The sequence below is a fragment of the Chenopodium album genome, chromosome 24, assembly GCF_948465745.1.
Source record: "Chenopodium album chromosome 24, dcCheAlbu1.1, whole genome shotgun sequence".
Classification (NCBI taxonomy): Eukaryota; Viridiplantae; Streptophyta; class Magnoliopsida; order Caryophyllales; family Amaranthaceae; genus Chenopodium; species Chenopodium album.
In genome coordinates, this window is record NC_137857.1 from 38697009 (window position 1) to 38724086 (window position 27078).

Below are 27078 nucleotides of genomic sequence, written 5' to 3' on the forward strand. Positions count from 1 at the left end.
TTTTTCTTCGTAGTACGTTACTTTTGAGTGCGATCTGTCTTTTTAGTTTACACTTTTTTTATTATTACGCTTGTCAATGCATGTTTTTAACGCTTAATAACTTTAATTATCAATGTTGTAAAATTATACAAAGTGGATATTAATAAAATATACATATAGACGATTCAAATAAGATCCTACATAATTATATTTTATCGTATCTATAAATCATAAAAATGAATTAAAATGTAGTATGTGAATAGTGTAAAAGTCAAACGGTGTGAACTAAAAAAAACGGAGGAAGTACTAGACAATTACAACGGAGTACATAAAAGATTGTGGATGGCTCCTGCTTTCATCCTACATAATTCCACAATCCAACATTATTCCATATTTTGCCCTTGATCTATGAATTGTGGAAAGCGAGAAAGTGGGAGAAATTGCGTTCTCCAATTACAAGGTTTGTTTGTTTATTTGTTCATTGACAATTTCAATTACTATTTCTTTTAATGAAGTACTCCACTTATATCGAGAATTTGTTAATACGTAGTAATTTAGAGCTGTTAATTCCGGTATTCAAGTCGGGTTTGGGTCGAGTAAAATTAGGTCTCGGGTTAAATCGGGATCAGGTTATGTCGGGTCAATCTAGCTTCAAATCAGGTTCAGGTTAAGGTTGGATCAATTTTAGTTCAAATTATAACGGGTCGTTCACCTTTTCGGATATAGGTCGGGTTCAATTCGAGTTAAAATCAGATCGGGTTCAATTTCAGGTTCGGGTTATATTGAGTCAGGTTTGGATGAGTTAACAAAATGGTACATTCGGGTTCGGGTTAGTGTTGAGTCAGGTTCTGGTTCAAGTTTAATTCTAATAAATATCGATGTGGCCAAGTTGAACTATATAATTACGCCTTCCATAATTTGATCGAGCATCATCAAGATTTTATTAAACCTATATACGAGTAATAGAGAACAAAAGTTATATAAGCTGAACAAAAGATTTTATTAAATCGGATTGAGGGTTAACAGAATTATACCAGTATATAAGTTGAATAAAAGGTAAAGAAAATTTTATTAAACATTCCATGACTCGGGTTCATGTTTTAATTGGGTCGGGTACTAGTTAAGGTTCGGATTGTTTTCGGGTCGGATTAAATCGGTTGACGGTTACTATCAGGTCGGAGGCAGGTTCGTGTTCAGGTCATAAAGTATTGGATCAAATGGGTTTTCAGTTAAGATCAGGTAAGGTTCAACTCAGATTACAGGTCACTAGTTTCACCCCATTGTTCGAGTACAAGCAGGGTTCAAATCTTTGTCTGTTAAGGCCAGGTTCTCGCGCTAGGTCAGTTTTTGACAGCTGTAGCTATAATCCACACTTTTTGAGGAAATTTTGAGATTTCGGGGCCCGATGGCAAAAAGTGTTGATACCCTAGGGGATATATATCGGGGTCATATAATGCCGTTTGAAACCATATATGATCATTATATGTTGTCATAAACGTATGTGGTAGGCTTGAGTTTACGAAATCAATGCAAGTTTTAAACGGGTAAAATGACCGTTTAAGAACATATTAAATGGTTCCACCGCTCCAATTGGACTTCCGGAGGGTATTAGGGACCATGGTAAGCATCTCGACAATTTTTATTTTCGAGCGAAAAAAGATCAAAAAAATTGCAAAATTAAAGGCTATAATCCACGCTTTTTGATGAAATTTTGAGGTTTTGGGGCCCGGTAGCAAAAGGCCTTGAGACCCTAAGGGATACATTTCGTGGTCATATACTGCCGTTTGAAACAATATATGATCATTATATGTTGTCATCAACGTCCGTGGTAGGCTTAAGTTTACGAAATCTCTACAAGTTGCGAACGGGTACAATGACCGTTTCAGGACATATTGGATGGTTTCAACGACCTTATTGGGCTTCCGGAGGGTATTAGGGACCATGGTAAACATCTCGGCAATTTTTATTTTCGGACGAAAAAAGGTCAAAAATTACAAAATCGAAGGCTATAACACACGCTTTTTGAGGAAATTTTGAGGTTTCATGGCCTAGTGGCGAAAAGTGTTGAGACCCTAGAGGATACATCTCGGTGTCATATAATGCCGTTTGAAACCATATATGATCATTATATGTTGTCATAAACGTCCGTGGTAGGCTTGAATTTACGAAATCACTACAAGTTGTGAACGGGTAAAATGACCATTTAAGGGAATATTAGATAGTTCCACCGACACAATTGGACTCCCAGAGGATATTAAGGACCATGGTAAACATCTCAGCAATTTTTATTTTCGGGCGAAAAGGGTTAAAAAATTACAAAATTGAAGGCTATAATCCACGCTTTTTGAGGAAATTTAAGGGTTTGGGGCACGGTGGCGAAAAACCTTGAAACCCTAAGGGATACATCTCGAGGTCATATATTGTCGTTTGAAACCGGATATAATCATTATATGTTGTCATAAATGTCCATGTTAGGCTTGAGTTTACGAAATCACTACAAATCGTGAACGGGTAAATTGACCGTTTAAGGGCATATTGGATGGTTCCACCGACCCAATTGGACACCCGAAGGGTATTAGGGGACCATGATAAACATCTCGGCAATTTTTATTTTCGAGCGAAAAACAATAAAAAATTACAAAATTGAAGGATATAATCCACACTTTTTGATGAAAATTTGAGGTTTAGGGGCCCGATGGCGAAAATCCTTGAAACCATAAGGGATACATCTCAGGGTTATATAATGCCGTTTGAAACCATATATGATCATTATATGTTGTCATAAATTTTCGTGGTAGGTTTGAGTTTATGAAATCACTGCAAATTGTGAACGGGTAAAATGACCGTTTAAGGGCATATCGGATGGTTCCACCGACCTAATTTGACTCCCGGAGTATATTAGGGATCATGGTAAACATCTTGACAATTTATGGGCGAAAAAAAGTCAAAAAATTACAAAATTGAAGGCTTTTTGAGAAATTTTGAGGTTTCGGGGCCCGGTGGCGAAAAGGCTTAAGACCCTAAGAAATACATCTTGGGGTCATATATTCCGTTTGAAACCACATATGATCATTTTATGTTTTCATAAATTCCGTGAAAGGCTTGAATTTACGAAATCTCTTCAAGTTGTGAACGGTTAAAAAGACAGTTTTAGGGCATATTGGATGGTTCTACCGACGCAATTGGACTCTTGGAGGGTATTAGGGACCATGGTTAACATATCGGCAATTTTTATTTACGGGCGAAAAAAGGTCAAAAAATTACAAAATTAAAGGCTATAATCCTCGCTTTTTGAGGAAATTTAGAGGTTTCGTGGCCCGGTGGCGAAAAACCTTAAAACCCTAAGGGATACATCTCGAGGTAATATAATGTCGTTTGAAACCATATATGATCATTATATGTTGTCATAAACGTCCGTTGTAGGCTTGAGTTTACGAAATCACTACAAATCATGAACGGGTAAATTGACCGTTTAAGGGCATATTGGATAGTTTTACGATCCAATTGTACACCCAGAGGGTATTAAGGACAATGGTAAACATCTTATTTTTAATTTCCGGGGGAAAAAAGGTTATAAAAATTATAAAATTGAAGGCTATAATCCACACTTTTTGAGGAATTTTTTTTGAGGTTTCTAGGCCCGGTGGCGAAAAGCTTTGAGACCCTAAGGGATACATCTCTGTGTCATATAATTCCGTTTGTAACAACATATGATCATTATATGTTTTCATTAACGTCCGTGGTAGGCTTGAGTTTACGAAATTACTTCAATTATGAACGGGTAAAATGACTGTTTAAGGGTATATTGTATGGTTCCACCGATTTAATTGGACTCTTGTAGGGTATTAGGGACCATGGTAAACATCTCGGCAATGTTTATTTTCGGTAAAAAAATGTCAAAAAATAACAAAATTGAAGGCTATAATCCACGCTTTTTTAGAAAAATTTGAGGTTTTAAGGCTTGGTGGAAAAAAGCCTTGAAACCCTAAGGGATACATCTCCAGATTATATAATACCGTTTGAAACCATATATGATCATTATATGTTGTCATAAAAGTCTGTGGTAGGTTTGATTTTACGAAATTACTGCAAATTGTGAACGGGTATAATTACCGTTTAAGGGCATACTGGATTGTTCCACCGACTCAATTTGACTCCCGAATGATATTAGGGACCATGGTAAACATTTCGGCAATATTTATTTATGGGCGAAAAAAGGTAAAAAAATTGCAAAATTGAAGGCATTTTGAGAAATTTTGTGGTGGAATTTGCCAGCGGTGTGAAAGGAATAGCCTTAAATCTTGAGAATGAGAATGTAGGGATTGTTGTCTTTGGTAGTGATACCGCTATTAAAGAGGGAGATCTTGTCTAGCGCACTAGGTTTCGGAGCCTAGTGGCAAAAAGCTTTGAGACCCAAAGCGATACATCTCGGGGGCATATAATTCCATTTGAAACCACATATGATCATTATATGTTGTCATAAACGTCCGTGGTAGGCTTGTTTTTACGAAATCTTTTCAAGTTGTGAATGGGTAAAAAGAACGTTTAAGGGCATATTAGATGGTTCCACGGACCCAATTGGACTCTTGGTGGGTATTTTGGACTATGGTTAACATCACGACAATTTTTATTTGCGAGCGAAAAAATGTCAAAAAATTACAAAATTAAAGGCTATAATTCACGTTTTTTGAGGAAATTTTGATGTTTTGGGGCACGGTGGCGAAAAGCCTTGAAACCCTATGAGATACATTTCGGGGTCATATAATGCCGTTTGAAACCATATATGATCATTATATGTTGTGATAAACGTCCGTGGTAGGCTTGATCTTACGAAATCACTTCAAGTTTTAAATGGGTAAAATGACCGTTTAAGGGTATATTGGATTGTTCCATCAATCCAATTGGACTCTTGGAGGATATTTGGGAACATGGTAAACATCTCGACAATTTTTATTTTCGGGTGAAAATAAAAAGGTCAAAAAATTACAAAATTGAAGGTTATAATCCATGCTTTTTAATGAAATTTTGAGGTTTTGGGGCCCAATGCCGAAAAGTGGCAAAATTGAAGTTTATAATCCATCCCATTGTTCGAGTACAATATGGGTTCAGATAAGGTCAGGTCCTCAGGTAGGGTCAGTTTTTAACAGTTTTAATTAGGGTCTCAATACTTTTCGCCACCGGGGCCGGAAACCTCAAAAATTCCCCAAAAACTGTGGATTATATAGCCTTCAATTTTGTAATTTTTTAACCTTTTTTCGCTGGATGTTTGCCATGGTCCCCAATACCCTTTGATAGTTTAATTAGGTGGGTGAAACCATCCAATTTGCTTTTAAATGGTCATTTTACCTGTTTTCGTACATGCCTCTTGTATTGGCTATAAGCTCTCACGGGGCCTTTACGTTGCCAGATAATGGTCATATATGGGTCCACACAATATTATATGATCCCGGGACTCATCCCTTAGTGTTTAGTGAAATTCCAGCACCAGCTCCCAACACCTCCTAAATCGCTCCGGTTTCGTGTATTATAGTATAGTTGTTGATTCGGGTATTCAAGTCGGATTTGGGTTGCGTCAAATTATGTCTCGGGTGAAATTAGGATCTGGTTATGTTGAGTCAATCTAGCCTCATATTAAATTCAAGTTTGGGTTAGGTCAATTTTAGTTGAATTTATTTTGGGTCGTTCACCTTTTCGGATATATGTCGGGTTCAATTCAAGCCAAATTGAGATCGGATTCAATTTCAGGATCAGGTTATGTGTGAGTTTGGTTTGGGTTAATAGATGGTAGATTCGGGTTCTAGTTAGTGTTGAGTTGGGTTTTGGTTTAAGTTCAATTCCAATAAATATCGATGTGCTTAAGCTGAACCTATATAATTACGCATTCCATAATTTGATCAGCTTTATCAAGATTTTATTAAACCTATATATGAGTAATACAGAACAAAAGGTATACAAGCTGAATCGGATTGTGGATTTACAGATTTGTACCCGTATATAAGTTGAACAAAAGACATATAAATTTTATTAAAGCTTTCATGACTCGGGTAAAGGTTTTAATTGGGTCGGGTACTATTTCGGGTACAGATTGTTGTTGGGTCGGATTAAATCAGTTGATGGTTACTCTCAGGTCGGGAGCAGGTTCGGGTTCAGGTAAAAAAGTATTGGATCAAATCGGTTGTCGGTTAACATATGGTTAGGTTCAGGTCGGGTTACAAGTCATTAGTTTTACCCCATTGTACGGGTACAGGTTGGGTTCAGATCATTGCCGGTTCAGGTCGAGTTCTCGGGTCGGGTCAGTTTTTGACAGCTATAGTATAATTCCGTTGATGTTAATGTTGAATAAAGATATTCGATATTGTACTGATTAATGATTATCGTGTTTGGTTGAGCATTTATCCAATTTGTATACTACCTCCGGTCCACATTTGTTGCAACTTTTGCCATTTTTGGCTGGTCCACATTAGTTGGAACTTTCCCATTTATTTCCTTTTGTAGTAACTTTTTAGTGGTAAAATTACAATTTTACCCTTACTTTTTTTAAATACACCCTAATTACAAAACTGATTTTTATCTAATTAGCTTAATTAAACCCTAACATTAATTAACTTACCTATTTTATCAAAATCAACCCCTTAGCCACCAAACCGATTTCAGCCACCTTCATCCTCCTTCATCTTCCTCCTCATCACCATTATTCATCAAATTTCTACATATTCTTCCTCATCCCCATTTTGTTCTCTCTCCTCCTTCAATCCTTTCTACTATTTTTCCAGATCTGTGGTTTGTGGGTTCGGGGTTGGTGGTTTCAGAGTTGGTTGTTGGGGTTTGTGGTTTCGATGTTGGTGGTTTCGGGGGTCGGTGGTATCGGTGTTGGTGGTTTCGGTGTTGGGGTTGGTGGTTTCGGAGTTGGTTGTTGGGGTTGGTGGTTTCGGGGGTCGGTGGTTGCGGTGTTGGTGGTTTCGGGGGTTAGTGGTTTCGGTGTTGGGTTGGTGGTTTCGGAGTTGGTTGTTGGGGTTGGTGGTTTCGGTGTTAGGTGTTGGGGTTGGTGGTTTCGGGGGTCGGTGGTTTCGGTGTTGGTGGTTTCAAGGGTCGGTGGTTTCGGGGGTCGGTGGTTTCGGGGGTCGGTGGTTTCGGTGTTGGTGGTTTCGTTGGGTTTCTGGGGTCAGTGGTTTGGTGGTCATGGCTGAGTTGGTGGTCTTGGCTGGGTTGGTGGTGGGTTTTATTTTTAAAATTGGGTTGAATTTGTATTTTTTTTATTTATTACTTGATTAATACTTAATTGTATACCCTTATCTTTCAATAAATATGCTCAGGAAATTTTGCCTCGGCCTCCGCAACTACCCCCAAAGTTGCAACAAATGTGGACCGGAGGTAGTATTAGATATCTGATTTTGTACTATTTGTACTATTACAATTGTGGAGCTATGTAATACTGATGTATAATTTTATATTTTTATTGGATAAGTTTTGATTTACTTTGTATTATTTTTCCAATATTAATAACCTTTGATTTGTCATGAAGAGTATCATGATCGTTTTAAATGACTATTATATTACCACATTCCCTTGGCATCGATCTACAAAGTATTACTATAAAAATAGATACTAGCTATTGGTCATTGATGAATGAGCGACTTGATGTATTGGGTAAGATGATTTTATTCTACTAGTATACTTTTCTATTTGACGATTTTAAACTATGAAGTTTTTATTTTTATTTTTTTATTTTAAGGAGAAGGGTTTTATCGGATTAGAACTTCTTACAGGTCCACCCGACTTGAGTTAGCAGACTAGGCACTCTGAAAGTGGGAAGAAGGGTAAGGGACTCATCTCCCAAAGTGCCTATAGTGGGATTATATTACAAAAATTATCTATTAAGGAGAATAGTCACACAACTCTTTTTCATTGGTGGACTATCGTACTAAGCGGTAGATTTTTCGATCAGCACCAAATTGTCCTCAATTAATTGCCTTTTTCATTCCCTCCAACGAGAAACAATATAAATCATCGAAACAAATTAATTTAGCCGAATATCATGATTGATACATTTAATTTATCAACTACCCTTGTGTCAAGAGTCTCAAGACATAGACCAATTTTGCTTCTTAAATAGCCCTACCTTGGCTTACACCCCTTAAACTAGCTTGTCCCTTAAACCCCTCTCCTACCCTTTCTACACCCTTCTATAGGCTTCTCACCACCCCAAATTTACCATGGGAAGCCTTGACCCTAACCTCACAAACACATCCTCCCCCTCGAACACACCCGAGTTTAAACCCTTAGACCACGAAGAATTCCGAAAACAAGCCCATCAAATGGTAGATTATATTGCGGACTACTACAAAAATATTGAAAATTTCCCCGTTTTAAGCCAAGTGCAACCTGGCTACTTGCTATCATCCCTGCCTCAAACGGCTCCGTCTAGGCCAGAGCCGTTTGAGGCCATCCTAGGGGATGTTAGCAAGTACATTTTCCCTGGTATGACACATTGGCTTAACCCTAACTTTTTTGCATTCTTTCCTGCAACCGTTAGCTCGGCTGCTTTCGTAGGTGACATGCTTTGTAACGCTTTTAATAGCGTTGGGTTTAACTGGCTCGCTTCTCCGGCCTCTACGGAGTTAGAGATGGTTGTTATGGATTGGCTTGCTTCCATGCTTAAGCTCCCAACCTCCTTCATGTTCTCTGGTATTAATCCTCTCCTAATAACAAATGCTTTATATTACTTTATACATATATTAATTATAATTTGCATTACACTTTTATACATTTATCATGCATGAAACACTCAAGCACGTATATCTATGCATTCCAAATATGGTAATTAATTAAAGCTATATATAAATAAAAAGTGTATATATGCTATTTGGGCTAACGACGTGATATAGGAAGGATATAAAAAAAAACATTTTGTTTGCTAAGCTACTAACATAAAATTTCTCGATCAAATAATTGTTTTTTATGTATTCAAAATCGTAAGTACAAAATTTAATTAAAGAATGACTTAAGGACTTTAAGAGTGATAAAACCTATTATATATATATATATATATAAAGGAATAAATCCTTTTCCTGCAAGGGGAGTATATAACAATTGGTTGGTCTTCTCATTTTAAAATCGAGTTGCAACATATCTCTTGTATTGTGTGACTATTGTTTGACCTTTTCATTTAATATGGAATGATTGCTATTAAAAAAAAAATGGAATAATTGAGTTACAACCAATAGTACAAAGCGCCATACTCTACTATGCATGAAAACTATTATTGTATGTCACCAATAGCTAGTAATAATTAGAAAATTCATTATAGAAGGCTAGAAGCTGCTTTGATATTGACATTTGTTACACCTTTCGATATCACCATTGATACACGACCGATATTTGAAATGGCAAATTTATATATCTTACACATAATTAATTGGTAAATATAAAAATAAATAGACAATATATATATATATGTACATCACCATGTAAAGGATATGATGACTATATATCATTATTAGTTATTGTTTATAGTTTTTGTTAGTTGTGTAATTCCTTGAGTTACTACGGAGTAGTTCTTTTAGGTTCATACTTCATAGTCAAAGATATCCTTATAATTAGGGGTGTCCATAATTCGGATAAAAACCGAAATCCAATCCAATCCAAACCGAATTATCAATTCGGATCGGATCCGAACTTTAAATCGGATTGGATCGGATAGAGATTTTTTGGAAATTCGGATTTTCGGATTGGATCGGATTTACCCTAATTGGATCCAATCCAAACCGAAAACCGAATTGTAAAATTAAGCTTGTATAAATATGAATTTCTTTATTTTTTTTAAGTTTAGCTCAAATACTTACTACTACAAAAAATAAATTAGGGAGACTTTGTATTAATTAATTAATGACTTGACGTTGAACTATTTATTTTACTCATTATCTTAAAGACTTTTATTGTATTAAAGCTTTATTTTTATAATTGTATTAGGAGCTAAAAAATAATGTATTATAATTCGGATTTTCGGATCGGATCCAAATAACCGAATTTTAATTCGGATTGGATCGGATTGGATCAAGGGAGAATTCGGATCGGATTGGATTGAAAAATTGAAAACCGAATTATATTTCGGATTGGATTGGATTTGGACTAAATCCAAACCGAAAACCGAACGGACACCCCTACTTATAACTCTTAACTAATATATCTAGTCAAATGCTCAAATGTATTTAGTTGTATTCTATTGTTTGCTCATGTACTATATATGTATATACATACTCATTGAATCTGCATGTGTCCCCAATTGAATCACATAATATAATATAAGTTTTCTAACATTCTCTTCTCATAGCTCTATTACTATACAATAGTGTGTACTAAACTTTATTGAAATTTTTAATATTAGTATTGTAGATCTCTAAATATTAAAAAAAAATACGTATATAAAAATGTCAAAACACTCAAAAAGTCCTTTTCCCACACCCGCATCCCAAGCCTGCATTGCATTTGTCGGTTTTCAATGTCCATATAATAGTTTTATCCATGTTCATACTTGTTACTTTGTTACAAGGCATAACCACATGTAAATATCATCAAGTGTTTGTCATTTCAACCGTAAAATGTGATCCCGATTGTTATATGTCTAAACTACTCATATATGTAGATACAAATAAGTTTAAAATTTCATAAGTGTGTTATACATACACATACACCATACTAATGTATCCAAGTTGGTTTAATATATAAGGGACCGGAGGAGGTGTGCTACATGGAACAACAAGTGAGGCCATAATATGCACACTCGTAGCAGCACGAAACCGAGCAATGGCGATGACTAACGTCGATAATCCATTATCAAAACTAGTAGTCTATGCCTCCGATCAAACACATTCTACCTTCGCTAAGGCATGCAAGATGATCGGCATACCACCTAATAATATTCGATTAATTCCTACAACGGTCGACTCAAATTTTGCATTGCCACCCTCTCAATTTCGCAAGTGCATTAAAGCTGACGTGGCGGCTGGCATGGTCCCACTTTACTTATGTGTTACTGTGGGGACCACTTCCACAGCCGCCATTGATCCATTGGAAGAACTCCTCGATATTGCAGGTTAGTCCATACATACCGAACAATATTTTTTTTCAAAAGATTAATGACATACATTAACATTTTATTATTTTTATTTACGTATATGTTAATTAGTTTAGTTGGTAAACGTTTTGATATTACAGGTTAGTCCCATAAAATTCGAATTTATTTAATTTTTAATACGGAGTATCTTTTTTCTCTTTACTTTCTTAAATAAAAAATTATAAAAATTACATATCCGAAAAATATATACACAATAATATGAATAAAATTTAATGATATCTTATTTAACAAAATTTTTTTCCTTCACGACTACGTACATATAAGTTTAAAGTTTAGTTACATCTAAAAATCACATCAAACTTGATAGGAAAATCTCATACCGAAACAACTTAGTTGAATAGAGTCTTATTTAACTATTAGAAATCACTAGTATGGTTGAAGCTTATTTTATTTGCACCTAAATAAGTCAAAGTAAAATAGTGCACTACAATCAAATAAGATGGAGAAAGTTGATTAGAGTTGATGGGAAAGTTGTATGTGTTACTTTTTTTTTGTATGTGTTACTTATATAATGCCATTGTTCATCAATTCTTGATCATTATCTCATCTCATTAATTAGTTAATTGTTGGAAATGGAGATTACGTGTTTAACCATCAAAGTTTGACCCTTTACCCTTAACTAGGTGATTATGACATTTGGGTCCATGTTGACGCTGCTTATGCCGGAAGTGCTTGTATATGCCCCGAGTTTAGGCACCACTTAAACGGGGTTGACCGAGTTGACTCCCTAAGTATTGCACCACACAAGTGGTTACTAACTTACTTGGATTGTTGTTGCTTATGGGTGAAAAACCCGAGTTTGGTGGTTAAAGCCCTCGGTACTAACCCGGAGTACTTGAAGAATGAACTTAGTGATTCGAATTTGGTGGTGGATTATAAAGATTGGCAAATTGGTACGGGTCGACGGTTCAAGTCGCTCCGTTTATGGTTCGTGCTTCGGACCTATGGGATTACAAACCTTCAAAATCATATTCGGTCTGACGTTGGCATGGCTCGGTATTTTGAGAGTTTGGTAAAATCGGATGATCGGTTTGAGATTGTAGCACCTTCAAATTTTGCCCTAGTTTGTTTCCGGTTTAATCCGATAAGTGAGTTCGAATCAACAAAAATCGAGTGTTTGAATAGGGAGTTACTTGACCGGATCAACTCAACAGGTCAAGTTTACATGACTCATACAATTGCAAGTGGGGTCTACATGTTGAGGTTTGCAGTGGGGACCACACTCACAGAGAAGCGTCATGTGGTTGCAGCTTGGAAGGTAATTGAGAAAGAAGCTGAAGTGATGGTAAAAACATTAAAACTAATCATATGAAGTTGAATTTAGGGTTCAACTAGATTTAAATCTCGTTTGCATTGCTACCCTTTAATTTTTTATCAAGGGCCTCAATGCTTGGTTAGTCTAAGAAAAAAAGTTGGCTTATTTACATGCATCTCATTCCAATTTGAACAACAATAATGTATTTAGTTATCTTTATTAATCTATGATGATATTAAGGTTATATCTATTTTCTTTTCATGTTTTTGATTTAATGTTTGACCTTAATTTCATTTATTTTAAATTTAATAAGTTTTGATAAGGATAATTACTAGTGGGTTTAGATAAAATAATAAACGAGTAATAGATTAATAATAATTGACGTTTAATAAGTTCGATTATATTAGATAATATACTTCGTACGAAGTATAAGAGTAAATAAGTTTAAATAAGACAAGATAGGATATAATAAGGGTTATTAAATAATTCATTAAAAATAAGAAGGAAAAAAAACCTACCACATGAGGTGAATCTCCTTAACTTGCCCTTATTGTCTCCCAATTTGATTAAGCAACATAATCTATTATTGCTTAATTGAAACTCCTCTTTACTTTTTTTTTTTGCTCCCAAAACAATAATGTATGGTTGGTGCACTCATGGTGCACCGGAAAATAACATTAGATATATTTAAAAGAACATGGGCGAAAAAAAATCGAACATTATAGATGTTTATAAAAGACATGAGAATAATATGTTCTTTAAATTTGATTATTAGATTCTTTATATTATACAAAATGTTCTTTAATGTATGTACATTTATAAAAAATAAATAAATAAATAAAAATCAATCACCCGAGTAACTAGGAAAAAGAACATGTTCTTTAATGTATTATCATGTTACTTTTGTAAAGACTTTATGTTTTTTGGCTAGAGGTGTTTAAAGTTAGACCGGTCCGGCCTGATTTTGGACGGGTTTTGGGCAAAAAATTTTCACCCCTCGAATCAGGTCGGACCGACCCATAAATTTAATTTTTTGGGGGGGGTTTGGGAATGCCTTTTTTATGCATTTTAATTGATTTCTTTTACTCGACCCGAAAAGCCCGCACGGCCGGACCATTTTGGGCGGGTTTGGGCACAAAAACTTCGGCCCAAAACTTGGCCCGACCCGAGAAGTGAGCTGATTTTTTAACCTTGGCCCGGCCCGCCAAATGATACTACCTCCATTTTTATCGACCAAAGAGACCGGTTATCACAATTAGCTTAATTATACTACCTCCATTTTTTTAGTTGACACGTTTTTTACTTAGTACTATTCACACAGTTACCTTTGATCGTTTTTTGTGATTTATATGTAATGAAAAAATATAGTCACATAGAATCTTGATAAATTCGTGACGATATTTATTCTTAAAATATCAACTTTTATAATGTTTGTTCATTGATAACATTAATGTTTAAATTTGTGCATTGGCAAATGTGTATTATTAAATTTGTGCATTAGCAAACGTATATTGTTTTTATATATCTATATACTCGTATTAATTTTCCTTTATTATATTTTTTTGGGTTTTGAATTTCAGAATTTGCGATATACAAAATCACTTCCTTTTTTCTTTTTTTTTTTTTTAAAAAAAAAAAAAAAAAAAAAAAAAAAAAAAAAAAAACACTTCCTTTTCAGTGGTTTGGTGAAGCCGTGAAGCAAAAAGAAAACGTGTAAACGCATAATTAGCTTTTGACTAATTATATATCTGCTTACTAATACGAGTATAAGTTAAACTCGGGGCCGAGATTTGGCAAAGCAAGAACTAACACGACTCAGGCCTAGTGTATTGTTTTTATTAATGACGAAACATGCAAGATAATTGTTTATACTACGTTATTAACTACTAATTGCCACTCTCAAGAGTCTCGACTCCTAAGTCAAGCCCAATCTCTATCCTATCCAATACCAACCCGTATAACACTTGATTCAGATTTCTACTAATAATATGATCACAATCAGATTTTGATAGCTTAAATGCACGAATTGACAACTTCACTCATTTCAACTTTAATTTCTAAAGCTCCGTGATGAACAAAGTGTTGGTTTTTTTTTTTATTTTATTTTGTGTGAACAGTTAAAAGGAATATTATAATGATGCTAACGCCCCAAATTTGGAATCCTAGATTCTTTCGTGTGTATAGAGCAACAAAAATGAATATATAAATAGAAGTTGTGACATCCACTAAAAGACACCACATGCTCATCCATTGCATCATTTTCAAATTCTCTCATTTCTTCAAAGCTAGGCATGTCTTACTACTGTTCTTCAGATAGCTTAGTATGCAAGGATTATCTTGAATTGAATCCAGAAAATGCTAGTTTTAATGATCTTTTTCGCCTTCTTTTCTTTAATGATAGAAATAATTTCATTGTAAGCCCTTGGGAATTTGAACAAGATTTAAGAAAATTTAATTATCGATGGCTCGTTGTTACTTCGGTTGTTATGTTGAAGTTGTTTCGTATCATGAAGAAACCAATGAATTACATTGGTTATTTCATTATAGCATGGATGAATCTAATCACAAATAATGGTGGTGTGCTCAAGTTGTTCTTAAATTTTATCCAAGGTTAGCATTCTTAGCAATAGTATTTATTATCTTAATTTAAATTTGCTAATATATATATATAATAAATAATATCTTTAATAATAGTATTTATTCTTAAATTAGCTTATATAGTATTTATTTTGCATATGGGTTTCACAAAATAATGATGGTTGTGAACTTCATGTGGCTTGTAATTGCAAAATATTAGTATTAGGTAACTATTTTGTAGTGCCTCAAAAAAAAGGTAACTATTTTGTCGTAGTGTACTTTCATTTTGTTTTGTAATATTTGAATAATAAATACTCGTTGCAATATTAATCCTATTATCTAACTACATAAGAACATAACTTATTACTAATCATCTAGTTTCATCATTTCATATCATTTTAGATAGATAATTATTTATTTGTTTTTTGTAATTTAAGTATTTTCTGGATCAAACATGATCTCATAATCTCTTAAGATAATAGATAAAAATAATAATTAATCGAAGGAGTAGTTTAGCTCTAATAAATTCCAAGTAGTGCTTTTGACTTTATATGTATTATTTTTTTCTACTATATGTGCTTATAGAAAATTCATTGGATAACTTGTTAGTTGTAAATAATTTCTACAATTAAAAAATATTTCATAAATTTGTATATTTTTTTAGACTTGATGAAAGTACGTAATTTCTAAATAATTATTTATCGGTAATTTTAGAATAATGAATGTTAAATTATCACTATTTTCTGTATTTGAAAATTTTTATCAATAAAATTAGTGTTGTTCTATTTTAACTAGCTATATGATCTTCCTTCCTCTTTAAACTTCACACTTTTGATCGTTTGTGTCTAAAATAAACTTGATTCTCTTTTTACTCTACTCTATTTGGGCAGACATTATCTTGTATTTACACTACTTTATCATGTGCTCACGTTCCATTAATTATATTTAAATTTGTTCTTATAATTTTTCATTCTTTTAATTCACTTTATACATGCATGAACAATTTTAATTTTTCCAACCTAAAAGGTCTAAAAAAAAAAAAAAAAAGAACCCCACGTTACAATTACCTCCTTATTTCCTCGATTTTTTTGCTACAGCATAACTGATATTATTGTATTTACGTAGTATATATCAAGCTTCTAAGATTCTGGTGGGTCAACACCTGAAAGTGGGAATTGGTCGTTGTTAACAAAAATAAAATTATAATAGGGTCTGACTTTGCCAAGAAAATTTTTAAAGGTTGTCCTAAACAAAAGCTGTCTTTTAAAAGGTTATTCTAGACCAATTTTTCCAAGAAAAATAAGAGGGTTGATAATTTTGGAAGAAATTGATACATTTGCGTACGTTAAAGGCTATGTTACTTGCCAATTTTAAAAATAAAATTTGTAAACATTAGCTAATCTTTGAAAGCGAAGGCCAACGATATTAATCAACATTGCACATTATACGGTTAAATTTTGTGTATAAGTGCCCATATTAAGGCCAACAAAATCAAAATGTAATTTATTTTAAAAAGCGAAGGCTAGTCATCGGAAAATTCCTTTGCTCATAACTTTACACACTATGCCAATTAAGTGCCATTTAGATCCATTTAGAAATTGAGTAATAATCAAATTGGATCTTAATCATAATTTATAATTCTTAAAGATCTGTCCCATTTATTTGTACTAGTCAGATGTGATCCAAGGCAACATGAAAAAATTAAACAATTTGTTGATAAAGTCTAATTAGCCAGCTGTTAAGAATTAACACTAATTAAACTTTAAATAATTAATATACGAAGTATATTGTATCTTATGGATACTTTATGTGAATATATAATTCAGCTAATGCTTATCAATGATGAATATTGGCCAAGCATAATAATCATGTATGTCCCCGGTTGTAATCTGTATTAGTTCACTCACCCACTAATTTAGATTTGGATATCAATTCGCTGTTGGTGTAGTGGTAATTGGGGTTCCGCTTGGTAGGAAGGACCACGTGTTCAACCCCCCCGCAACAATAATTGGAAGGGGTCTAGAACTTAACCAACCCCAAACTGAACTAGAAATTTGGATACCATAAGATAAATTGGATGAATCGGGTTGAACACTAAAAGAATTTGAAAAAAAGACTTGGATGAGTTGATTAATAACTAGCTAGCCGCTAATTGAATTCAACAATTGTATAAATAAACTCCCCCCCCCCCCCCCCCCCCCCCCGCCCCCCCAACATATTCTGTACTACGGTTTTTTTTTTTTTTTTTTTTTTTTTTGGGTGGGTGGGTAGAATGCAACTGTGTTAATTAAGTCAAAGAACGTGTTTATTGATATGTCGTGGTCCAAGCAAACTTGTGAAGTGGTCGTAACTCCTAAGATATTATGTCATCTTGAGAAGGAATCAACAATGTTTAAATTGTATGGTCGTTGATTATTCATTGTTCATGTTAGGTTTTACGCATTTTAATTGATTAAGATAATTATTCATCGTTCATGTTAGGTTTTACCTCATAATTTTACAGTGTAGATTAATGTGATTTGGTCTAAGCATAATATGGAAGTGTCACTTGCATTGTCAGTTGGAATTATTCATAAAATGATGGTACATCCGTACATGCATATATCATACCCTTATATGTATATTCTTTTCAATTTTCATCTATAATTACTTGATTAGTATATTAATTTAATTGAAGAAACTAATGATCATACTCCTTATATGTATATACTTTTCAATTTTCATCTATAATTACTTAATTAGTTAATAATTCAACTGAAGAATTTAATGAAATTGTGGACAGGGAATGTGATAATGCCTAATGAGTCAAGCAACACATATAGATCAATAATGGCACTTCTTGACAGAAGAGTCGATTTGGACCCAAAAATACAACCGGGGCATGTCAATTATGAAGCTTCGTTTACTTGGATGGCTGCTAAGTTATCCTATGAAAATTCTGCCTTCATTAAAACTATTGTTCAGGACCATTGGAAGGTATTGTACAACTTTTTACGTATATGCTCTTTTATTTTAACAATATATAAATGATAATTAATAGTTCTAATCTGATATGATCTGAATGTTTATGGTCTGGTTTGATCTAATCTGAATTTATTAAGGGATAACTAATAAGTATTTGAAACAAATTGAAGAGAACAAGTCCTAACTAGAGGTACTCCCTCCAATTTTAAATTAGTGTTACACTAATTTGATCGACACAGAGTTTTAGGCAATTTTATTGACTTAAATGAAATAAGAAGTGAATGGGGTAGTTCATAGTTGGAGTATTAAAAAATTATAAAAGAAAAATAGTGGGGTTAGTAGTTTATTGAAAGAAATATAAAGGGGAAAGAAATAATAATAATAATAATAATAATAATAATAATAATAAAAGTAGTTGTAAGTTACACGAAGGATGTAAGTTAATTTGAATTTTAACAAATACATACTTCTTGTCTCACCTGTGTCACGATTCAAAATTTGTGTTATGCCTAGATCGCTAGTTATTGCATATCATCATATGTTCATACAATTTCTATATACATTATATTATTTTCCATTATTATATATTCTTACAATTATATACTTGTATATTATATACGTTATGCCTAGATCGCTAGTTATTGCATATCATCATATGTTCATACAAATATACAATTTCTATATACATTATATTTTTTTCCATTGTTATATATTCTTACATATAACCTTATTTCGTCCAATATTTTAACAGATGGAATTGTTAGGGGCCTATAACTTCCGAAATGGTAAGCATTGAGTATAAAACTCGTACGAAGTATAAGTTTCATTGTGTTCTTTATATTACGTATTGTTACGTTATATGTATTGTCCAGGGCCTGTTCTCATTGACTGAACTCAGCTGAACTGAACTGAACTGAACTGAATATTTTATAAGAGAAGGAAATTGAGAGCTGAACTGAACTGAACTGAACTGAGCTGAGCTGAACTGAATTGAGCTGAACTGAAAATAAACGTATGAAAAACAGGCCCTATAGCTATTGATTTGGAGTGTACATAAAAATATGCAAAGAAGTTTAACTAAGGTCTTGTTCACTTCACCTTATTTTTGCTAAACTATAATTTTTTTTACTAAACTGAAATTGTTTTTGCTGAATTGAAATTAATTTTACTGAACTGAAATTATTTTTTCTGAAAAGAAATTAATTTTACTAATTCACATCTACATTTCTTCTTTGCAAAAACTAATTTTAAGTGAACCAATGAACTTATTTTTGTTTAACTAAACTTATTTTTACTCTGAAATTATTTTTATTGAATATTTTTTTTTAAGGTGATGTGAACATGACCTAATGGAGGAAACAATAATTATTTGCTTAATTGAAATGTCATTTGTTGTAGATTTTCAAGCAAACAACTCTACGCATGCATTCATGGCTCGCAACATAAGCAAGGACAAAGACACAGTAGTAGTGGCATTTAGAGGCACAAACCCCTTCGACGCAGACGATTGTAGCGCAGACATTGATATCTCTTGGTTTAGCCTAACGAACGTAGGCAAAGTTCATGGTGGATTCATGAAGGCATTAGGCCTCCAAAACACTAAAGATGGCGTTGGATGGCCAAAGGATATCGAATCGAGGGATGAAAAAACACAATTTGCATATTACAAAATTCGACAAGTCCTTAGAAACATAATTAAAGATAACAAGAACGCAAAATTTGTAGTAGCGGGACATAGTTTAGGTGGTGCATTAGCGATTTTATTCGCTAGTGTTCTAATATTACATGAAGAGAAAGAATTGCTTGATAGATTGGAGGGAGTTTATACATATGGACAGCCAAGAGTAGGAGATGAGGAATTTGGAGATTTTATGAAGAAGAATTTGAAGGCCTACAATGTCAAATATTGTAGGTATGTATATTGCAATGATATGGTTCCTAGACTTCCTCTTGATGACAAGACTCTTTTATTTAAACATTTCGGCCCGTGCCTCTACTACGATAGTCTCTACCGAGGAAAGGTAAATTTTTTTGTCTTTCTTCTACAAATTTACGTTTGATCACAAGAGACTACGAGAGAAGAATATTTTATAAGTATTTATTTTTCAAAGAGCAGTCATCACGAAGATCCTGAAAATAGGTGTTTTCCTAAGTAACTATAAATAGGCCGACTAGACTGACTGCATTATGAAGTAGATGAATTAAATTCACATGCACACCATAACATAATGTTTTTAATAGAAAATTCAACTTTTAAACTAATTAAAAATCATACAACATCTACGAGTGAAATCTGAATTTGACAAATACATTCGTGATTTTGAACTTAATCATTTATGTACATTCCTTTTGACATATTTGTTTTTGTTGTCGATGAATGTAGGAATTGAAAGTGGAGCCAAATAAGAACTACTTGTCAATGCAATGGATGATACCAAAGTACATGAATGCAGGTTGGGAGTTAATTAGGGGAATCATACTTCCACACATGAAATGGGGCCCAGATTACAAAGAATGTTGGTGTCAAGTTATTTATCGAGTGATTGGGCTGGTTATCCCAGGCCTTGCGGCCCACGGTCCACAAGATTACACTAACTTAACTCGATTGGGCCGCATGGCTTTGCCTCTTTGTGATCATGACAAAAAACATTAAATGAAATTTAATTCAAATGAAACGTAAAATATTTATTTTTTTAGGATGCCCGTCTAGTTCATCGGAGCTTAACTCCGACTACACCCGATCCGATCTGGGTCACACACTTGGTTTATAGTGAGTGAGTCTCCCAACAACTGTTTTTTACATACGGTGAAATTTGAACCCGAAACCTCGCTTTCTTAAGCGACATCAAGTTACTTACTATTTGAGCCAACTCTTGTTAGTGATATGTAAAATATTGGCGCAAATAAATTGCACAAGAATAAGTAATTCCTCATTAAAAAATAGGCAAGTTACAATCGTGTGATATGCCTAGGTGCTAGGTGTTGGCAAATTGTTTTGGCCAAATAATTACCAATACAATGATTTTTATGAGTTGACACAATCAGTTTCTCATTCAAATTACCTTACCAAACTCTAATTATGTTAGTAACAACGTGGTTCGACAATTGTTATAGTTATGAATTATTTTAACTTGACTATCTATAATTGACAAATATATTTTAGGTTCATTGCATCTCATTCTTTGAAAGAACTTTTTTTTTTTTTTTTCAGTAGAAGGAATTTAGTTCAAATCAATTTCGCTTGTTTACGGTTACAAAGCCGAGGAAGCGGAGTATCATTGGCAGAAGCAGAGTGTTAGATTATGTAAATAATCTAGTATATAATTAGTTTGTAAATTACTAATGTAGCCTTAACCCTAACCTAGCATACGCTTGTATTATATATTGATTTCTGATTAATGAGAAAGGCACGGCAAATATTCTCATAATCTCTACTCATTATTAATGAATCAATACAACGGTAGCAAAGATGAAGACGTCAAATTTTGTTATTTTAGTTGACGGTCTCACCAATTATTGTGTGAGTTGCCTCACCCAATACTTTGTGCTAAGGTTTATGGACGATCCCCTATCAAATTGATCATAGACATTATTCAACTCCTTAATAATATTACTAACTGGAATATCCAACCCATTTATCATGAAGCAAACTGAGCAACTGACTAGGTATCTAATGCGGGTTACAAAATTAGTGATAGTATGGACATTGGACCTTATAAATTTATAATAACACTAGTTTATTTATTAGTGTATCTGACACATTAGGAGCTCCCCTCATGAAGAGGAGCTCCTATTTTTTTTTTTTTTTTTACCATTAGTTTAAATAATTGTATATATACATTAATTTATATTTATTATTTTTATTTTTTGGGTTTTGAATTTCAGAATGTGCAATATACTAAATACCAGTACTTCCTTTTAAGTGTTTGGTGAATATACTAAATACCAGTACTTCCTTTTAAGTGTTTGGTGAAGACGTGAAGCAAAAAAGAAAATGTGTAAACACGTAATTAGCTTTTGACTAATTATCTCTCTGCTTACTAATACAAGTATAAGTTACACGTGGGGCAGAGATTTAGCAAACCAAGAACTAACGTGTTTTTTTTTTTTTTTTTGTTTGACAAAGCATGCAAGATGATTGTTTATGCTACGTTATTATCGACTAATTGCCACTCTTGAGTCAAGCCCAGTCTAGCCAATCCTAAACCGACCCAAACAAGACTCGATTAAGAACTTAAGATTTTTTTGACTAGTATGATTACAATAATTTAACATGATTTATTATTTGAAATTGACCCAACTTGATCTAGTCTTACTGAACCTGACATAGACATCTGAATTGACACCTTTAAGCCCACCTATGGCTCTTCCATATTATGGTATCCCAATCAACCACGTAATAGACCACACTTAGCTTGGTATGGAGTAACAATGTCAGGCTTATATACACATATTTGTAACTTTTGACACCTCAAAATTAAAACTTTATATATAAACATTACTCTCTAGCTAGGTTCTATACCAGTTTATAGATAGACATTTATATTGAGCATTAGATTAATATGTAAGCAAAATACATGTATATCATATGAACCATAATTCAGTAGAAAATAAGTTGTATGCCCAAAGTTTAAAAAACATCTTACTTCAAAATGAAAGCCCAATAGAACTTGCATTTTCAAAAATGCAACACAAAGATGACAATACATGCAATTCTAATATATGAAGACAATTACAACTCATAGATGACACTATAATTCTCAATCAAGTCATAAAACTTTCGTATGGAATATCCCTTTCGTGTTTAATATTCCTCATATTATGACTAACAATAAGACTAATTAGAGTCTACAAGTTTACTTTTACATTCACTAACTTAATTTTGTGTCTCGATAATCAACTTCACTCAATCAAAATTCTAAAGCTCCATGTTGATCACAGTGTTGCTCTTAAAAACCCGAAGAGAGAAAAAATAACTACACTCTACTTATGTGGATAGTTTACTTATGTGGATAGTTTAAGGGAATATTATCATGAAGCAAACGTGCCAAATTTGGAATCCTAGATTCTTTAATGTGTATAGAGAAACAAGAATGAACATATAAATAGAAGTTGTGACATCCACTTTTGCTCATCCATCATTATTCAAATTCTCTCATTTCTACTAAGCTAGGCATGTCTTACTCTTGTTCGTCAGATAGCTTAGTATGCAAGGATTATCTTGAATTGAACCCACAAAATGCTAGTTTTATTGATCTTTTTCACCTTCTATTCTTTAATAATAGAAAAGGTTTCATTGTAAGCCCTTCGGAATTCGAACAAGATTTAAGAAAATTTAATTATCGATGGCTTGTTGTTACTTCTGTTCTCCTGTTGAAGTTGCTTCGTATCATAAAGAAACCATTGAAATACACTGGTTATTTCATCATAACATGGATGAATCTAATCACAACTTATGGTGGTGTGCTCAAGTTGCTGTTAAATTTTGTTAAAGGTTAGCAATAATATTTATTACTCCGTATCTTAATTTCGATTTGCTTAAAACTTTTTTTTTTTCTAATTTTTTCTTACTAGACGAGTCCATATAATGTTTTTGCAACGGTCATTTGAAATATTTTGCATGAGATTATATGAAGCACTTTGAATGGATGTCACAAAATAATGATATATGGTGGTGTCATGAACAAAATACTAAAATAGTATGTAGTACTAGCTAATTTAGTCAATCTTAAATTATGTAGTATACTTTCATTTTGTTTTGTGACATTTGATTAAATACTCGTTGCAATAATCCTATTATCCAACTACATAAGAACATAACTTACTAATCATATAGTTTCTCATTTCATATCATTTTTAAAAGATAATCACTTATTCATTTTTTTTAAATGTATGTTAGGTTTTACGCGCTCTAATTATGGTGTAGATTAATGTGATTTGCTCTAAACATAACATGCATGGAAGAGTCAATTGTTACTTTGTTAGTCAGAATTATTCATATTTCATGTTTATTTCATGCTCAACATTTCCGCTTTTAGCTCATGATACTTAGTTCTTATGAATAATATATGATGGTACATATGTAAATAATGTTATTTCAAAAAAATGATGGTATGTACAAGCATATATATCACATATGTATATCCTTTTCAATCTTCGACTATAATTAGTACGAGTAATTTGCTATTGATTGAAGAACTCAATGAAATTGTGGACAGGAAATGTGTCGATGCCAAATAAGTCAAGCGACACATATAGATCAATGATAGCACTTCTTGATAGAAGAGTTGATTTGGACCCAAAAATACAACCAGGGCATGTCAATTATCAAGCTTCATTTACTTGGATGGCTTCTAAGTTATCCTATGAAAATGCTGCCTTCATTAAAACTACTGTTGAGAACCATTGGAAGGTATTGTACACTTTCCATATGTTCTTTTATTTGGCTTTGGTTTGGGATAAGGTGTTGGCATCGGTTTAATTCAAGTTTATATGCAAGTATGTATAAAATGACCCGAAGGAAATTTTGAACGAATTATGTAAGTAAAATAGTTAAACAAATTTTTTGTATTAAGTTTAACTTGGAGCATGGTAAATTGGAAAGTCAATTCGAATTTTAACAAATACATACGAGTACTTCTTGTCTCTACAGTATCACTATTTAATTAAAAAATGTGTTATGGTAGACTGGTAGTTATTGTCACTATATATGTTCATACTATTTTTATATAGACTAATTTTTTTTTTCTTTTTGTATTCTTACAATAAAAACCTTTTCCGTCCATTATTTAACAGATGGAGTTGTTAGGTGCCTATGACTTCCGAAATGGTAAGCATTATAAAACTAGCATAATTTTTCTATTGTATTCTTTGTATTTTGTATTGTTATCTTCTATACATTGTAAAGAACAATAATTATTTGCCCTAATTGAAATGTCATTTGTTGTAGAATTTCAAGGGAGCAACTCTACACATGCATTCATGGCACGCAACAAAAGCAGCAAGGACAAAGACACAATAGTAGTGGCATTTACAGGAACAAACCCCTTCGACGCAGACGATTGTAGTGCGGACATTGATATCTCTTGGTTTAGGCTAACGAACGTAGGAAAAGTTCATGGTGGATTCATGAAGGCATTAGGCCTCCAAAACACTAAAGATGGCGTTGGATGGCCAAAAAATATCGAATCGAGCAATGAAAAAACACAATTTGCATATTACAAAATTAGACAAGTCCTTCGAGACATTATCAAAGAGAACAAGAACGCAAAATTTGTAGTAGCGGGACATAGTTTGGGTGGTGCATTGGCGATTTTATTCGCTAATGTTCTGATATTACATGAAGAGAAAGAATTGCTTGATAGATTGGAAGGAGTTTATACATTTGGACAACCAAGAGTAGGAGATGAGGAATTTGGAGATTTTATGAAGAAGAATTTGAAGGCCTACAATGTCAAATATTGTAGGTATGTATATTGCAATGATATGGTTCCTCGAGTTCCTTTTGATGACAAGACTCTTTTGTTTGAACATTTTGGTCCGTGCCTCTACTACAATAGTTGCTACCGTGGAAGGGTAAATTTTTTTTTTTAGGTCTTTCTTCTTCATATCTACATTTCTTCGTATGAGATCACGAGAGTCATCACAATGATCCTGAGAGTTGAGAGTACTTTTTAAGTATTTATTTTTCAAAGAGCGAATTGACTGACTAGACTTGACAAAGAATTTTTAACGCGACTATATCATGATCAAGATGAAGTTAATTTATATGCATATTATGACTTATAAATTTTTAAGAAAAGTAACTTATCGATAAAAAATCATACAACATCCACAAATGAAACCTGAATCTTACAAATACATTCATGATTTCAAACTTCATCATCAACGTACAATTGTACATCCCTTATGAGTTTTGACATATTTGTTTTTGTTGTGGATGAATGTAGGAATTGAAAGAGGAGCCAAATAAGAACTACTTATCATTGGTATGGGTGATACCAAAGTACGTGAATGCAGGTTGGGAGCTAATTAGGGGAATCATACTTCCACGTATGAAATGGGGCCCAGATTACAAAGAATCTTGGTGTCAAGTTTTATATCGAGTGTTTGGGCTGCTTATCCCAGGTCTTGCAGCCCACGGCCCACAAGATTACACTAACTTAACTCGATTGGGCCGCATGGCATTGCCTCGTGATCATGACAAAAATAAATAAATGAATTTATTTCAAATCACACGTAAAATCTTGGCACAAATAAATTGCATGAGAATAATAAAAAAAAAAAATAGGCAACTTTCTTGTCAACTTTAATCGTGCAATATGCCTAGGTGTTAGGTATTGGCAAAGTGTATCGGCCAAGAATTACCAATATAGGTGTTGGCAAAGTGCAATATAGGTGTTAGGTATCTATGTAATATTATTGTAATAGTGGAATAATGGTTCGACTTTAGTGAAGCCTTGGCATGTGTTCTACATTAATCACATAATATTACATGTCATATTTGAATCTTATAGACTTGACATGATTGGTACCTCATTCAACTTATCTTGTCAAACTTTAAATATAGCAATTTGGTGGTTCGACGTTGTCATGAACTAAAATTGGCTTGACTGTAATTGACCAAAAATGTTACAATGAACAATATTGATTAGCAACGCGCGACGTTTATGTGCTTTTATTAAGTAAATAATCTTTGTGCAAAAAGATAATTCTCCGTATAAAATTATAAGATGTATGTACTTTTTTGAGAGAAGTTTATCAAATTAGAGTAAGTAGTTGTTGATGTAATAAGGTTTCTAAAATATTATTTAAAGACAAGGGTATTAATCTATATTACATGACTATCCATGCAAATATGCAATAGGGTTTCATCACAATATGAGTCATCAATGTTGAATGCAGGTCTGGTTACTAGTATTTGACAAACATATATAATAGGTAGTGAACTAGTACACAAACTTATACCTCATGAACAAGCATAGATTACAAGATCAATTTAAAAGAGATGTTTTCTCCATTGAATTTCGAACTCCATTGAATTTCGAATATATATATATATATATATATATATATATATATATATATATATATATATATATATATATATATATATATATATATATATATATATATATATATATATATATATATATATATATATATATAT

The 27078-nt window shown here is 33.1% G+C and overlaps 3 protein-coding genes across 3 annotated transcripts; all 3 read left to right on the forward strand.

Moving 5' to 3' along the window:
- Window positions 1–8192: 8192 nt before the first annotated feature.
- LOC145611052 (tryptophan decarboxylase TDC1-like) lies at window positions 8193–12425 on the forward strand. Its single transcript, XM_081666285.1, has 3 exons — window positions 8193–8664; window positions 10706–11071; window positions 11737–12425. Exons 1-3 carry the CDS (start codon window positions 8193–8195, stop codon window positions 12423–12425), a joined length of 1527 nt encoding a protein of 508 aa, XP_081522411.1.
- A 2226-nt stretch (window positions 12426–14651) lies between these two features.
- Window positions 14652–20610, forward strand: LOC145612383 (triacylglycerol lipase OBL1-like). Its single transcript, XM_081667759.1, has 5 exons — window positions 14652–14978; window positions 17728–17921; window positions 18661–18694; window positions 19308–19930; window positions 20293–20610. The coding sequence occupies exons 1-5, from the start codon at window positions 14660–14662 to the stop codon at window positions 20560–20562; spliced, it is 1440 nt and encodes a 479-aa protein (XP_081523885.1). The 5' UTR covers window positions 14652–14659; the 3' UTR covers window positions 20563–20610.
- Window positions 20611–23084: 2474 nt separating this feature from the next.
- Window positions 23085–26125, forward strand: LOC145611053 (triacylglycerol lipase OBL1-like). Its single transcript, XM_081666286.1, has 5 exons — window positions 23085–23403; window positions 24128–24321; window positions 24705–24738; window positions 24859–25484; window positions 25859–26125. The coding sequence occupies exons 1-5, from the start codon at window positions 23085–23087 to the stop codon at window positions 26123–26125; spliced, it is 1440 nt and encodes a 479-aa protein (XP_081522412.1).
- The last annotated feature ends 953 nt before the right edge of the window (window positions 26126–27078 follow it).

What these genes read in the sequence shown, in the direction of transcription:
- LOC145612383 (XM_081667759.1), top strand. Translation starts at nt 14,660, where the DNA reads ATGTCTTACTACTGTTCTTCAGATAGCTTAGTATGCAAGGATTATCTT. An exon ending in GTTCTTAAATTTTATCCAAG is followed by an intron (nt 14,979 to 17,727) that starts GTTAGCATTCTT and finishes AATTGTGGACAG; the next exon opens with GGAATGTGATAATGCCTAAT. An exon ending in GGCCTATAACTTCCGAAATG is followed by an intron (nt 18,695 to 19,307) that starts GTAAGCATTGAG and finishes CATTTGTTGTAG; the next exon opens with ATTTTCAAGCAAACAACTCT.
- LOC145611053 (XM_081666286.1), top strand. Translation starts at nt 23,085, where the DNA reads ATGTCTTACTCTTGTTCGTCAGATAGCTTAGTATGCAAGGATTATCTT. An exon ending in CTGTTGAGAACCATTGGAAG is followed by an intron (nt 24,322 to 24,704) that starts GTATTGTACACT and finishes ATTATTTAACAG; the next exon opens with ATGGAGTTGTTAGGTGCCTA. An exon ending in ATAGTTGCTACCGTGGAAGG is followed by an intron (nt 25,485 to 25,858) that starts GTAAATTTTTTT and finishes GGATGAATGTAG; the next exon opens with GAATTGAAAGAGGAGCCAAA.
- LOC145611052 (XM_081666285.1), top strand. Translation starts at nt 8,193, where the DNA reads ATGGGAAGCCTTGACCCTAACCTCACAAACACATCCTCCCCCTCGAAC. An exon ending in AACCTCCTTCATGTTCTCTG is followed by an intron (nt 8,665 to 10,705) that starts GTATTAATCCTC and finishes TTAATATATAAG; the next exon opens with GGACCGGAGGAGGTGTGCTA. An exon ending in AGAACTCCTCGATATTGCAG is followed by an intron (nt 11,072 to 11,736) that starts GTTAGTCCATAC and finishes ACCCTTAACTAG; the next exon opens with GTGATTATGACATTTGGGTC.